The 14,730-nt window shown below is 33.8% G+C and overlaps 2 protein-coding genes across 3 annotated transcripts; one reads left to right on the top strand and one right to left on the bottom strand.

The window, feature by feature from the left end:
- Nucleotides 1–1,589: 1,589 nt before the first annotated feature.
- On the bottom strand, nucleotides 1,590–10,375 carry LOC116771713 (uncharacterized). The gene is given in 19 exon segments (XM_032663640.2): nucleotides 1,590–1,841; nucleotides 2,187–2,363; nucleotides 2,650–2,669; nucleotides 2,672–2,720; nucleotides 2,904–2,981; nucleotides 3,436–3,594; nucleotides 3,822–3,941; nucleotides 4,351–4,448; nucleotides 4,836–5,024; nucleotides 5,441–5,663; nucleotides 5,729–5,799; nucleotides 6,088–6,229; nucleotides 6,463–6,581; nucleotides 6,752–6,928; nucleotides 7,133–7,312; nucleotides 7,534–7,692; nucleotides 7,695–7,710; nucleotides 9,643–9,819; nucleotides 9,910–10,375. Coding segments are annotated over 19 exon segments (2,502 nt in total). The 5' UTR covers nucleotides 10,186–10,375; the 3' UTR covers nucleotides 1,590–1,769.
- On the top strand, nucleotides 10,332–13,892 carry LOC116771714 (uncharacterized). 2 transcript variants are annotated; one of them, XM_061528148.1, is made up of 5 exons: nucleotides 10,332–10,856; nucleotides 11,478–11,715; nucleotides 11,982–12,144; nucleotides 12,289–12,450; nucleotides 12,823–13,892. In XM_061528148.1, exons 1-5 carry the CDS (start codon nucleotides 10,826–10,828, stop codon nucleotides 12,946–12,948), a joined length of 720 nt encoding a protein of 239 aa, XP_061384132.1. In that variant the 5' UTR covers nucleotides 10,332–10,825; the 3' UTR covers nucleotides 12,949–13,892. The 2 variants fall into 2 exon arrangements, with proteins under 2 accessions (XP_061384132.1, XP_032519534.1); XM_032663643.2 differs by lacking the exon at nucleotides 10,332–10,856 and adding an exon at nucleotides 10,904–11,031.
- Nucleotides 13,893–14,730: the final 838 nt, after the last annotated feature.

Genomic DNA, 14,730 nt, shown 5'->3' on the forward strand with positions numbered 1-14,730 from the left:
ATGTACACATAATAAAAATATATAAATAAATTTAAAGCGAATGCAAATAAAACGAAATTACATTTAATTTATGCCATATTGTTTTTTTTTTAAATTTTGCATTACCAGTTACAATTGATTTGAAATTCGAGTATTCAAGTAATGCTTGACTGTTTAAAAAAATGCAAAATGATAGATTTTTTTTTTTTAATAAATTAATGTTAACACATAGGGAAATTCAATAAAATTTTAGGGAATAAATAGATTCAGGCATAAAGTAAAGTCAATTCGTTTAATAATATCCCGTGGTGTGAGATAATAAGTTTATCTAAAAAACTTGTTAAATATTCATGACAAAAAACATGTAAAAGAAAAGAAAGAAAAGCTTTTAGGTGACGTCAATTTTGGAGTCGTCAGAGCTAATGTTGACCCAGACGTGCTTCATACTGTTTACATATTTAGAATGTTCCCAGAGGTTGCTATGGCGGTTATTTATAACCGTACTTACATTATATTTTTATAAATTAATTATTAATATTTATTAAGTTGATACATTTTAAGCAATTCATTACAGGAATCCAATAATTGATACTTGATTGTAAAACTCAAAATGGATTGTTTCAGTTGAAACAGAATTTTAAATTACCAAAGCACTATTTCAGGGTAAATATCATTAAAAAGTTGATTATACACAAAAAAAACAGATATTTAAGTACATCGATAGTCATTAACACTCAAATGTCATTTAAACGGACTTCATTTGGCAATATACTGTAAATCGTAGACTTAAAAAATATACATTGAATTAAATTTAAAAGTCTGACATATGAAACGTCAGTGACGAAACCTCTAGAGTAAATTTTTCCAATCGTCCCGTAGCAAAACCGCGAATCAATATCGTGTTCCGAATTTAAACCGTATGTCCGCGCCATTTTTGTCAGATCTAATGAACTATTAAAGTGTAATTTGGGTGCGCGTCGGTGCTAGATGGCGTTGTGCGCATGTATTGATCGAGAGCAGGGGCCAACTTCTGAACAAGTTCTGCCAAGTCACGGAATGTATTGGTGCTATTGTGGCGAAAAATTACTGGGCCCGAAGTCGGCCTGAATGCTGAATGCCGACCGATTTCACGATCGTGGCTATTATGTTTTTTTTTTATATTAAAAAAGCTGTTTGGACGCAACTCCATTCAATCTCGCTTACATTTATAAAGTGTAGTGCTAATGATTACTACTGTTATTTCTGATCTTTGGCTAAAGTTAATGAGCCGAATTCATTATTATGATACTATGTTTTTGCATATTTCTATCATAAAAGAGATAATAACCACCGTTAAATTATTATTAGTATAGAAACTGTAATAAACTTAATGTGTTCTATGTTTGTTTAATTAAATAAAATGCTTGAGATCGTAAGTCTTAATAGTGCGGTGTCACTGATTAATGCTGATAGCAACGCCATCTAGGAAATTTGTTACCGCTTCTGTGTTACTTAAGACTTCACTGCGTACTTATGAGAATAAAAACAGAAATTCCTTAGATGTGTTGAATTATATTTACATAACTTTTTGGAATGAAGATGAAGGAATGGAATGTTAATAAAATAGAACATTTATATATAATTATTTATTATAAAAATATAATTTCAATTCCAATAACCATAATAGTTAGATCCATCGTAATGTTCAAATTGGTTTTTTATTTAAGAGATTGTTAATTTTATCATTCAATATAATATAAAATCATCACATACAGTATGTTAATACATGTAATTAAGTAGATTGCTGGTCGTTAGGGGCCCGGAAGTTCGTTGTACCGGACTGGATATGTCAGCTGATTACCCCTATCCCAGGAATATAGTTCCTATAAAATATTAAAATTATGATTCCATACACAGATATGCAATATTTAATAATACAGTTATACAACACTATTTTTTAATGTAATTGTTAAACATTAATGATGATAAAATAAGAAAAACTGAGCAATTAAAAAGTAAAATGCCATATATTTTAATCATACCATAAAATATTGTTGCTATTTAATTCTCTGTTGTCAACAGAGATGGCGCTGTTCATAAAATATTCAAACATTATGTAAAAAATAATCATAATATATCTTTTTTATTTAAAAATATGTATTATAAATTATTAATATTAATAATTTTGTACAAAAACATTTATTACGAATAAATAATATAATAAATACCTTATGCGTGTGATCGTATCCTAATTGTGTTGTTTTTCTGAATGGATTCGTGAACTGCAGTGTGACATCGATCGACTTGCTAAGGTACAAGTCAATAGCGATCGATACTTTGCTGTCGCGTTCTGTTGCGGAATCCAACGCATAGAGGACGCCGCAAACTATGAACATTTCACCTACCTACAATACGTCACATAGTTCAGCTTACTAATATAATAATATCGAAATATTCAAAAGTAGTAAAGTAGTATAGGACCTAAAAATTCCTCTAATACAAAAAAAATAATAAAATTGGTTGAAATCTTCCTGTGTTGAGCCTAACTAAGAGAAATATAACATAGACAAAAAAATTTGTTGTTTATTCATGCCATCTAAACAATAAGAAAAAATATTTTCACTTAGAAAGCACAGATTAAAAAAATTATATTAAGATATGTATATCACTGTGGCAGACAATATGGCTTACTTGTTTATGATTTAAGGAATGTTCCAGATATAGTCTATATTAAGATCATCCTTGTTGGGATCAAAGCTCAGCTGAAAAAACATAAACAATAAGGATTTATAAAACATCAAAGGCGTTAACACTGGACACAACAGATAACGATTTTTAATCGAGCAGTCAGCTCTTCATAATTCAAATAATTTAATTAATTCAAACAGTTTTAATTTTTAACTGATAATGTTATTTAAGTACATTATAAAGTTATTTTCATTTACCTTAGCAACTGCTGTGTTATTCGAACCTTCTATTGAGTAAATCGCCCAGAGGCCGTTGTCGTCGGCGCTGAAGTCGACCTTAGATAATAAAATTATACAAAAAAGCTGTATAACTTAATATTACGATAAGTTCTATCGCTATATATTTTTGTAAACAAACATAATTGGCTGAGTGTTAGCGATTATTGTGACTTTTAATGCACTTTTTTATAAATTACAGCAGATTCGGTGGTAATTTCTGAGCGGTTTAGGGTAAATGCCTGATGTATTGAGAGTGTCTTAGTGTTTTTGGTCAACTTATAGACAATTGAAATGTTCAGGTTTCACCCCTACGCCATCTTATGGTAGTATTAGCTTAAATGTATACATATAAAACTTAAATGATCTTTATTTGATATGGTACGGATAAAGGTATTGTTATAATAAGCGATTAGCTTTAAAATGCTATCATTGTAATATCAACATATTGACCTTCATGAACACAAATTAAAATAATCGGAATATTTCAAAGGTATGGTTACTAAATCGTTACTTGGTTGTGTTGTGCCGTGTACAGTCTGCCCTGCGCGTGCGGTAGATGTGCTGATTTGATACGGCTCTGTGTCAGATCGTAGCGCACAATGTCGCCGGGTGTACCGGACTCGTTGGCTTGATAGAAGAAAGAGCCGCTGTACACTATGTGACCATTACCCTGGGAATAGCAAAAAATAGCAAATATGTTGATATCAAAACAATAGCAATCATTACTACAAGGGATATTGGTTAATTTAGGAAAAGACTTCGTCCATCTGTTCTCCAAATATTAGCTATGTACTGAGGTTAAAGGTAGCACAGCTAGCCAGTTGGATGAACAGAATTTTATATCATTTTTTGTTAATAAAAATGCCAAGCTTATAATATAATGATATTAAAACTTACAAAGAAAGGTTTCTGGAGTTTGTGGAACTCGTCTACTCTATCCGACTTGAAGCTTGCCTTACTCCGGAATTCGTGCAATCTCTCCACGTCGTTCTCCTGGGTAGTCCACAGCTTCTCTCGCTGTAATAAGAAACATTTATCTTTTATATTTTCTTATTTGATTTTGTCATCACGTTATCTTTCTTTAAACGTTGCTTTCGGCTCTTCTTCTTGGACCTTGGAAATAGCTGGTGTATTACGCGTATCATGCTAGTAAAGAAAAAGAAAGCGGAATATCTGGATGGTCGAGTGGATGGTTGTTAGATGAATTTTTAGTATAACATAGTTCATACGCTATAATTTATCAGGAAATGTTATAATTTGTATGATGACGCGTGCTTCAGACTAAAGATGGCGCTGTCAGTTGGTCATCACATCTGTTTTATTGGAGAAAATATTATTAATTTCCCATTTAGTTCCATTCCGAAGTTCACACGGATGAAGTCTCGAGCTAGGGTTAGTATATATTGGTATCTTTTTCCTTGTTTACCTGAGCTTCAGAGGAATTTGAATCTCTCAGCCAGGCACCAAACAACTCCTCCTTGTACTTGTGGTACACTGGTTTGCCGATCGCGTACAGCTGACAATCTAGATGTTTAAGTTACAATTATATATAATAAAAAACTTGTATTGATTTGAAATATTTTTTTATAAATTACGATCAAATATTGCTTATGGATTTTATTGTGATTGCTCGGTAACAATTGGATTGTAATTGGTAAAAAAAAAATAAGATTTATATTTTAAAACTGATGTTTAATATTAAAATAGGTAAGGGCACTTGTCACTAACAGAGGATTGGAATAGAAAAAATATATTTTGGACTAGTTAGCATTAATTTGTTTAATGTAACTAATCATAACTCGATTAGTTTTTAATTAATTACAAACTGGGGAATCCCTTTATAGAGACAAAACTTCAGCAAGTTTATTTTATTAATGTCAATGTGTATTTGTAAAAGTAATGTCTACATACTGGTATTACGGTGAGGCTTGTTGCCTAAGCTGGCGTTCATGGGCGTGATCATGAGCGCTCGATCACATCGTGGGCAGGATGGGCAGCGTTGGGCGGAGCACAGTTCTTCGTACGAGGTCAACGTGGGCGGCGGGGAGCCGAATTCGCGTGGTTGTTGTTGTATCTGAGATTGTTGTTTCGGACCAGGATCTAGGTAAAATGTGTTCACGTGAAAAAATATTCAATACATTTGAAGTTATTTAGCACCAAGATGAGACCACCAGCAGTTTCTTAATATGATTCTTTATATGTATTCGAATTGTCTAATTGGGACGAAGATTTTCATTTAAAAACTTTTCATTTAAAAAAAATTTTCATTTAAAAAAAGTGGGTATTAAATAAAGTCCAGGTTTTGCAGAAGCCTCAAATAAATAAATAAAATTCATATTTGGTAATCAATAATGTGACTAACAAACTTTTATTGTACATTTGTTATAGACAGCCACTAAAAAGCAACGTGGAACTTGAAAAATGCAGTCATTTTTATATTAAAGTAACAGTTGGTAGCATTATTGTTTGTTCGTAATGACGACTTTATAAATAACAAGACAGGAAGTTAAACTCACGGGACAGTCTAATATAGCCTCTGACGGTTGTGTTATTGAGTTCATTTTTGGCCACGCAGATGTACTGGCGCATGTCGTGCTCATTGATGTGAGGTATCTCCAGCTTCATGATCCACCTCCAGGGATCCGGTGTTGGCGCCACCTCAATCTTGTAGTGTGATCCCTCGACTGTTGTTCCATCGTCGTACTCCCAAGCCAGCACTGGCTCCGGCCAGGCTTGAATCTGGATAGAGAGATTTCTCTGATAATTGAATTTCTATTTGAATATAAATAATATAATGTTTTTACCTCACACTCGATGTGGGCAGTTTTGTTAAATACGTAGACTATGTTGTTTGGCACCCTTATGTATGGGCTGACTGCAATAAAGAAGTAGAAAGCAACTCTGTATTAAAATATATGTACAAGTGTGAATATAGCTTAAAAAAGCACATGTATGTACATAAGAACGGTTCAATATATAAGGTTCATCTCAGGCTTAACTTTGACCATAAAATTTAAAATTATGTTATTAAATTACAGTTAAATTAGGCAAATTTGTAAGAATATGATAGAAAAGTATTTATTTGTTTATAATATACCCTTTAATTCAGACAGACTTTTCCTATTTTCGTTGATGCTGTGCATGCTTTAAAAAGAAAACTTACAATTGACTTCAACGTCCGTGGTCTGGTTGGCGGGAGGCTGCATGCCGTTGTTAGCGAGACATACATACTTGCCGATGTGCCAACGAGATACGTTTGGTATGTTAAGCACGTGACCACTGACGGAGGCGTCACGCCATGAACCCTGGAATAAAACATTCAGTTTATTAAGAAGAACAGGAAATAGGATCAGAACATGTATATTCTAGCAAATAGATTATCAGTAAGTAAAAACTTTGACCATACAATAAATAGTATTTCAATAAGAACATGACGTCATTAATATGCAACCAGAATGTAAAAAAAACAAACAATGAATATAATTTAGAAACGAATATGCGCTTCCCCAAAAAGAAAGGTAAAATAAAATCTTCTTACCTGAATAATGGGTGTGCCGTCAGCTCTCCTCCATTCAATAATGGGTTCAGGGAAGCCTTTGGGATTGCAGTCCAATCTCATAGTATCCCCCTCTCTTACTATAAGTCTCGGATTATCCACTGGAAGCAGAAACATGGGATCGTATCTGATATATCTTAGTGACGCCAGAATAAGTTAAACACTTGTTTACTGATCGCTTATTTAAGCTCTACATTGAAGTTGGTAATCATGCTGGACAAAGATTATTTTCCTAAAAAATATTTATTCGTATTTTCTGGTTGCTTCTTACATGCAAAAGAAGGGGGAATGAACATCTGGTTCTCTTTGGTGTAGTTATAGATGGATAGTCCTGGCTTGCCGGGTATTCCGTTAAGTCCGTCATTTCCCTTCGGGCCTTTGGGGCCGATTGGACCTCGTTCGCCTTTAGGGCCTCGAATACCAGGTGGGCCCTGAGCTCCGACTTTTCCTGCAAACATTTAATAAGTCGCAAAAATAGCACCATTTTGTTCAAATTTAATACATTTTATAGACGTTAAAAAAAATCAGTATATTTCCCTGATGGTGACGCTATCAAAGCCAGTAGGGCTGACATTTAGAGCCAAGGTGATACTAAAAAAACAATCATTATATTTGAGATATCTTTCAACTTTAAGATGGTTAGTATTCTTACCATCTTTTCCATCCTTTCCATTTTTTCCTGGGATTCCATCCCTGCCTGGTATCCCGTCTTGTCCGTACCTACCCGGGGCTCCGTCGGCCCCATTCCGCCCCGGCAAGCCGTCAAGTCCTGGTTCTCCCGGCACTCCATCTCTACCATCTAAGCCAGGGTTGCCCGGGAATCCACGTTCGCCTTTTAAAAAATATATATCATTCAAATAATAGAATTAAATTTACATTTTGAGTTTTGAGGAGATCTAAAGTCAGTCTATTGATTTAATTCTTAAATAATCTTACAAATTATTAAAAAAATTATCGCTACCAACGAAGATATTAATATTTGACTATTATCCTCAACATAGTTTCCGAAATAAGTCCATTTCTACGATATGAGTTTCCAATTACGACACTTACCTTTTGGTCCAGGGGGTCCGAAAGGTCCTACTGAACCTGGGCTACCAGGTATGCCAGCCTCCCCTGGTGACCCCCTGTCTCCTTTTGGACCTGGGTGACCCATGGGACCTTTTGGTCCTTGGACACCAGGAGGACAGTAATCCTGAGTAGCCTTGCAAATCCCTGAACTACTTTGTACTAAAACAAATTTCCTTATGAAAACATTGAATCAATTTAATGTATGCAGTCCATACAGAAACTGAGCGAACGCTAAGGATTATATTCAGAACTACAAAAAATTAAAAGCGACATGCACATGCCATATTCGTGTCGAGTTGCGAAGATCAGTCCTCTTGATTTTTTTAAATTACAGATATGCAAACAAAAATTCTATTTATAAACAAAAAGTACAACAACAACATTCTAAGTATATATTATAACAGATAACCAGTTAAAGTTAATGTTGTTATAAAGTAACAAAGCGAGTTTTAAACTATTCTAGGCTTTCTGTTGGAGCAACATGTATATCATCCATGAACCGAAGTCGTTGTAATGAGGAAGAAATAATGGCAGTCATATGACTTGTTTACGTATATATATGTAAACAACTTTCTTTCTTGGCGGCCATTTGATGGAAGCGTCTAAGAACCCTTAGGTAAAGGCTAATTATAACACGTAATATTTCATACAAGATCGGCCGAAAATATGTTTTTTGCTAACAACTGTAAGATCCTGCCAGGATGAATCTTGTGTGTCAAATTTGAACATCCCTGGAATAGTTCTCTGAAAGGGGAAGTGATCTTTTTCCTCTACTCTTAAGAGAAGTTACTTTATAGAAATAAGCTTATGCTATTTCAAACACAGATTCTATACCAATGATGTATTGTTGACACTACATCTGTATTGGTGGTAGAGTTACGCCATGGCTTCTTTTAAGTCTGAAGTCATTTATAATCTCGCTTATGAGGTTGACATTCGCGATCACTTATTTCTTGAATGATCGATTTTTGTTGAATTAATAAGAAAAAACTGCCATTTTGTGTTGTAATCATACCGTTTGATTTTATCCCAAACGTTTTTATCTTGTTAAAATATCAATATTATTTCTTATTATTAATTTCGTTTGCATTGTTGTAATAAAGTTTGAATGAATTTATGTATGGACGTTTGCTTCTTTTACATTCAAAAAATACTTAATAGTTTTTAATGATAAGACGGACAGGTTAAAAATTATCCTGAAACTAAGTCTTATTACACCAGAGTGCTGACGTAAACGTTCTATTTGGTAACAAATCACGTGACACAAACTATAGATGTCGCTGCAACTTGGTTACCATATTTATTTTTTATAATACACTTTATGTACTTCTCTTTGTTTTAATTCCGATGGCAAAGGCGAAATCTGAGGGAAAATTAATTCTCTTATATTGCAATACCCTCAACTAAGACATTTTTAAATATAATTTTTGAATATTTTAAAAACACACTTGTAATTTTGACAATAAGTCTACAGTATCGTAGTAGTTATCAAAAATAAATGTCCGCATATTGTAGTATTAAAGTAAATTATTTGATGAAAAACGGGAAGTGTTTCGTACGAAGTGTGACGAGGGAAACTTGAAATAAACGTACAGGTCGGTCATGTGGCTTCAATAAAGAGTTTCCTGGGGCCTTATACCCTGAGGAAAGTATGCGTTATATATATAATAAAATGAAATTTACATTATTACGTGCAATTTCTATAGAACTTTTCAAAATCTTAAACTTTTCAACATATAAAGAACCTCTTTTGGCTGTCAGCCAGGGATCATTAACATATTAAAGTTTAAAGAATTTAGTATCGCTAAATGTAAAAACTTAAAAGAGGAACATTCTGAAAGTCCAATAAAATGATAGATATGAGGCCTAGTATATTATTATTCGTGAAACATATGTACGTGGCTTTGTAGATAAGAAATTAAATTTGTATGAATATTATGGTTTTCAAATAAAATGTTGACGGATGAATTATCTCACCTCGCTTCATGACCCGAATTTTAAGGCATTACATGTGTAATACCCTAATGCTTATGACATCAAATATCGTTACTATTTACTCGTGTGCCAAATGAGTGACAGATCGTAACTTACTGGGACCCTGGAGTAGCTCGTCAGCCAAACCCAAGTGTCGTCTCCCGGGGCAGGTCCCTTGGCACCGGTTCTTTTCATTTCTATGGAGTCTTTCTCTTCTAGTTCTGGTCTCATTTTAGGGTTGAAAAATTCCACGTGTGGAGCAACCGTATTATCCTCCTCGATGGGAGATTGTTTCTGGGAAAATAAAATAAAAATTAATTTATAATAAAATCATTTTCTTGTGCTGTTTTTGAGAATTATGATATAATATATATTTATACTCACAAGCATCGCATCTCTTTTTAATCTATGTGGGCTAGTTGTACTCATTAACTCTATAAATCTTTCTTGAATCCTATTTTCTATCAGTTTATTTATGTGTCTAGAATGTAAGTCTTCATGAATTTTAATGGCCGAGAGTTCTGCATAGCTATATGCATGTAAAATTAGTGAAAAAACGCCACAGACACAGGCAAACACAGTAATTTTCTTGCAGCACGGCACATCTGTAGCAGCAACTTCTTCTCTATTCTTATTATCCTTGATTAAGTCCGAAGTCATTTTTCCAACATTTTCACTGGAGCACAGTTCCCAACTTATTTTAAATTTCTAATAGCCACAGTTTAAATAACGTTACTGTCGTCCAGTTTGATAGTATCGGATGCGTGTGCGCCGTTATATGTAGTGACTGTTAGTCTGTGCGGAGGGCTACGTATTATCTGAACATAATCCAAACGAAGTGGTCCTTCCTGTCTGATAGCTGCTCGACCCGCTCGCCGATAACCAATTGAGTCCTACTATTAACAACATTTGACAATTTACATACAGTATCATTCTACTAACTATGGAACACTTTATAACATCGCCTTCCCGATCAGCTTATATCAATTAGTTTTAAATACAATACAATAATAATAATGTCATGTTTTATTGATCCAATTCTTCTGGTTGTTATAACTTAGCAAAAATTAAATGTTTAATCTACACGTAATTCTTTCACAGCTCTAACAAGAATACATCATTAAAAATGTTGTTAAAGGTTTCAAAAGTTCCCTCTCATGTCAGCACCCGTCTGCGCATGTCCTAGTATATATGTCAGGGCCGTGAGATGACATGAAGCACAAGGTCATTTATGTTTAGTGATTAAACAATAGTATACGTTTCGGTAGCAGAGGAAGCACTCGTCACAACCGCTACCGTTATGAACTTCGCCCCACCGAGAGCTGCCACAGGCAAGTCCTAAGATGCTTCTAGATGCTACGTTTGTCTTTGGTTTTGTGATTTCGTTTAGGTTAGATTGTGTCGCAACTCGCAAGAAAGAAATAATATATTTTGACAACATCGGTTACTATTTTCGTTTGTTATAAAAGTCAAATAGACAAAGGAAGAATAAATATTGTATGAAAGGTACGCTTGAGCAGTAAATGCTTGATGTAACCTCAACAAAACAGGGGCTATTGTTAAACATTTGAGTATGATTACTTTAGACTATATATGTCATTGTCTGTAGTTACATGTGTAAACTCTTCACAGTTGAGTGGCATCAATGTTGTATACAATTAATTTAATTATTCTATTTGTGGCAAGCTCAGTGGAGCTTGGGTCCAGATAATTGAATTTAAGTTATAGATAATTGAAATCAATTAATGCAATAAAGCAGACAGACTACTTTGTGTTGATATATATGATTGTGTATGTATTTTACCTCCACATGTAATTTAATTTGATGTTCAGGTCTAAGATGTTTCAATCAATAACACAAAAAACAAAAAAGTATATATTTATTTTCGACAGAAAAATATTACAACGAAAGTAAAAACTCGTTTTAAAACATGATGTAAATGCCTTTCCAGCTCGCAGTGTCCAGTCTTTAGATGAATATAGGGCTCCACGAGCACCTTTACGGCGACAGGTGTCTTTGGATGAAGAGCGAAGAGATGACTGCCAGGGCCACTGGAGAGGACCCTACCTGGAGGGAGCTGAGGAGGAGAAGGGGGTTCGGTTGTTCAGAGCGATGCTGTTACAACATCTCAGACTTGAGGATCTGAGACCACCTCCTTGTATGGTCACAGCTGCCAACCCTGATGATAGGTAATGTTGATTATGAAGTCTTATTCTTTACGATGAATAATTGTCCGAATACCAGTAAGTATTACCAACATTTAGAAAAGATTTAACCATTAAATCATGCATTCCTAAAGTCTAAAAATATGAACAATTCTTTCAACTCATAAAATAACTTTATTTGATCACTCTAAAACAAGTCCTTAATGAAATCGTTACATTTTTTATACCAGAAAGAAATCTGTTAATATTGTCATTTGGGGTTTAGTTAAAGTTTATTATTTTGCAACCAGGGGCTGGTGGATGTACTGGAGAGACTGGCGCTCCCTTGAGCGTGCTGTCCTTAGGTTTAGGGAGACCAAGGCGAAGGCTCAGCTCGCGGCACGAGCTGAACACATACCGCTGTTGAGTCTAGATGAGGTCCAATTTGAAGATATTATGCAGGAACTCTGTCAGGTGTGGTTAATTCCAGATATAGAACTTCAATATTTTCCGTATATTTCGAAGCTAACAGCTAAGGCTCTTCTGTCCTTCTATTTGTATCAGTGGTAATATGAATTGTATACGGCCCAAGTTACAAACACTTTTGATGCGTCACAGGCATGCGTACACATAGAACAACGAGCATTATTAGTGATGGCGTTCCTCTGTGAGGTGGTGGGGCGAGCCGTGAGGGTAGGGGGCTGGTGTCGGGCCGCTGACTGGGCCGCCAAGCACGTCGCTCAGTGCGCCACCCCCTGGGCTGTTAAACATGGTGGTTGGGTATGTATTAACTTGTTTTCGTTCTTAAAAATTAACAGATTTCGTTAAAGTATGCACGAATCACTATTGTTACTAATTGAATAAACTTCCCAGGTTCTGTCATATAGAGGAGAGTATAGTCATGTAGCTTCCATTCGAAATAATAGGTTTGACAGCCCATCAATTAAAAATTCCCAAAACTTACTACATAAATATCGAAAAATTACTTACATTACTTTCCTCCCAGAAGCTACTTATTTCATTAATATATAAATTAAGTAGATGTTTATTTTCCCAGCTATATAAATCAAAATACTATATGAGTTAGTAAGAATAGACTAAGTTTTATCTTCAGTTTAGTTATATTAATAAACATATCTTTACATTTCCTAGAGCGCGGTCGTAGAGCGTGCGGGAGGGCCTCGTCGTGATGATGCTCTACTTGCTGGTGCGGCCATAGCTGCTCTACTTGCCTTTCTATTGTTCTGTCGCTCACGATTACGACAAGCTTTACTCTGATATCGTTCAGGGTAAGCTGATTCAATCGCCTTCAGCTTTCAGTAGATTCTGATGATAATCAGAAGGAAATATTGAGTTTGGAAGATGTGGCTCGAACAGTTCGGATTGTCGACTGCTCAGTGTGACATTAATTTATTGCTGAAAATGCAAATTTGCCTGCATTACGTATGCGTCATTTACATCTCCTAATTAGTCTTTCTCTAGTCAGGGTGAATACAAAAATGTTGCTATTAGTTCATGTGATGTTATCACCATAAGAAAGTTTTGAACACAAATAAGAGTTTACAGAATTCTTGTATGTGTTAGATTAAATGTGATTTTAATAAATATAAAGTATAATATGAATAAGAGTATTTATAGTAAAGTTGTTAGCATTTTAGCTTTTTTTGAATTAGACACATATTAATGTCGTTACGGGAGGTCTTCGCGCACTATTTAATAATAAAAAAAATACCTATAAATTTTATTATATACTATGTTTTATTTTTATATATATTTCATTCTCCGTTTGTGTGAGAAAAAATTAGTATTTTCATATGAATAGGATACGTGTGTAGACTAAAACGACTTGGTATATAAAATAATTGAATAATTACTTAAACAGACATCACGTGGAACTTGACATGTATGTAAAGGACCAGCTCAATATTTGCTTCAAAAAACAAAAAAAAAATGGCTGCTAGTGAAGTTGCGCTTACAATATACCATTAAAAAATATGTCCAATATGTATTGTTTTTTTAAAAAAAGTTATTCTAATAAAGATCACATTATCGATCACTCAAAATACTCCAAAATAAGTCTAATTCTGTCCAGAAAAATACAATAGAATGTGAACATAATATAGGTATTAATTTATTATGAGAATATAATTTAATGTTTGACTTTTTCGATGTTTCAAATTTAGTTTACCACATGTTTTTGTGTAATAAATATTATGATACAACACAGTGTTTTAATCACAATATTTCTAATATGATTTTTTGAATATTCTAAATATAAAATAAGAAGATTGGTCGAATCTATTATAATAGCGTAACAGGAAAAATGTCGGGGAACTAAGGGTCGTATTGTTTTGCATTTCAGGCTATTTTACTTAGAATCATTACAATTTATACCAAAGGCCTTATGTAATATAAGTGACAGCCCTGAGTCCAACTTCAATCCATGCCAGTCATCTCCTCTCGTCAGATTTTCACTAGTTAAATGACCATAATTTCTTGTTTTGAACCTCACTGCGCCTTATTCACAACTACATTAGGATGTACAAAAAAATATTTAAAAACATTACTAAGAACTTAGCATTTACATTTTTTAAGTTAATTAAAATGTTGTAATTTCTCAAAATAATTGTACAGGTTCCAATATCTGTATTGAAAACAAAACACTTTTATTATACACTAGTTCCTTGTGATTTGGTAATTTATATTATTTTTACAACATTCTACTGGACAGTCTCTCTCGTATATTCTTTTCCTTTTTGATACTTCATCAAATTGTCTCATTAAACAAAGAATGAGTCTTGCTTTGAGATTTCTAATACTAGTAACTCGCGAATATCTTTGTATTTATAATTCCAATTTAATGACAGTTGTCACTTCGTTTCTCTGTGTTATCTTTCATGAATTTTAAGATGTTTTATAAAGTGTTCCTGAATTTTTTTACATATATAAAAACAAAACAAACATTTAAGATTAAAATCGAAAGAATTTTAAATTATATCAAATCTTTGATAGGTTATCAAAACTCGTCCGAACGTTTTCCTTATATTATCATACTAATAT

The sequence above is a fragment of the Danaus plexippus genome, assembly GCF_018135715.1.
Source record: "Danaus plexippus chromosome 16 unlocalized genomic scaffold, MEX_DaPlex mxdp_23, whole genome shotgun sequence".
Classification (NCBI taxonomy): Eukaryota; Metazoa; Arthropoda; class Insecta; order Lepidoptera; family Nymphalidae; genus Danaus; species Danaus plexippus.

Excerpts from the sequence above, each read along its gene's own strand:
- LOC116771714 (XM_061528148.1), top strand. The coding sequence starts at position 10,826 with ATGAACTTCGCCCCACCGAGAGCTGCCACAG. Across the intron at positions 11,716-11,981 it reads GCTGCCAACCCTGATGATAG|GGGCTGGTGGATGTACTGGA; the intron begins GTAATGTTGATT and ends TTTTGCAACCAG. Across the intron at positions 12,451-12,822 it reads CTGTTAAACATGGTGGTTGG|AGCGCGGTCGTAGAGCGTGC; the intron begins GTATGTATTAAC and ends TACATTTCCTAG.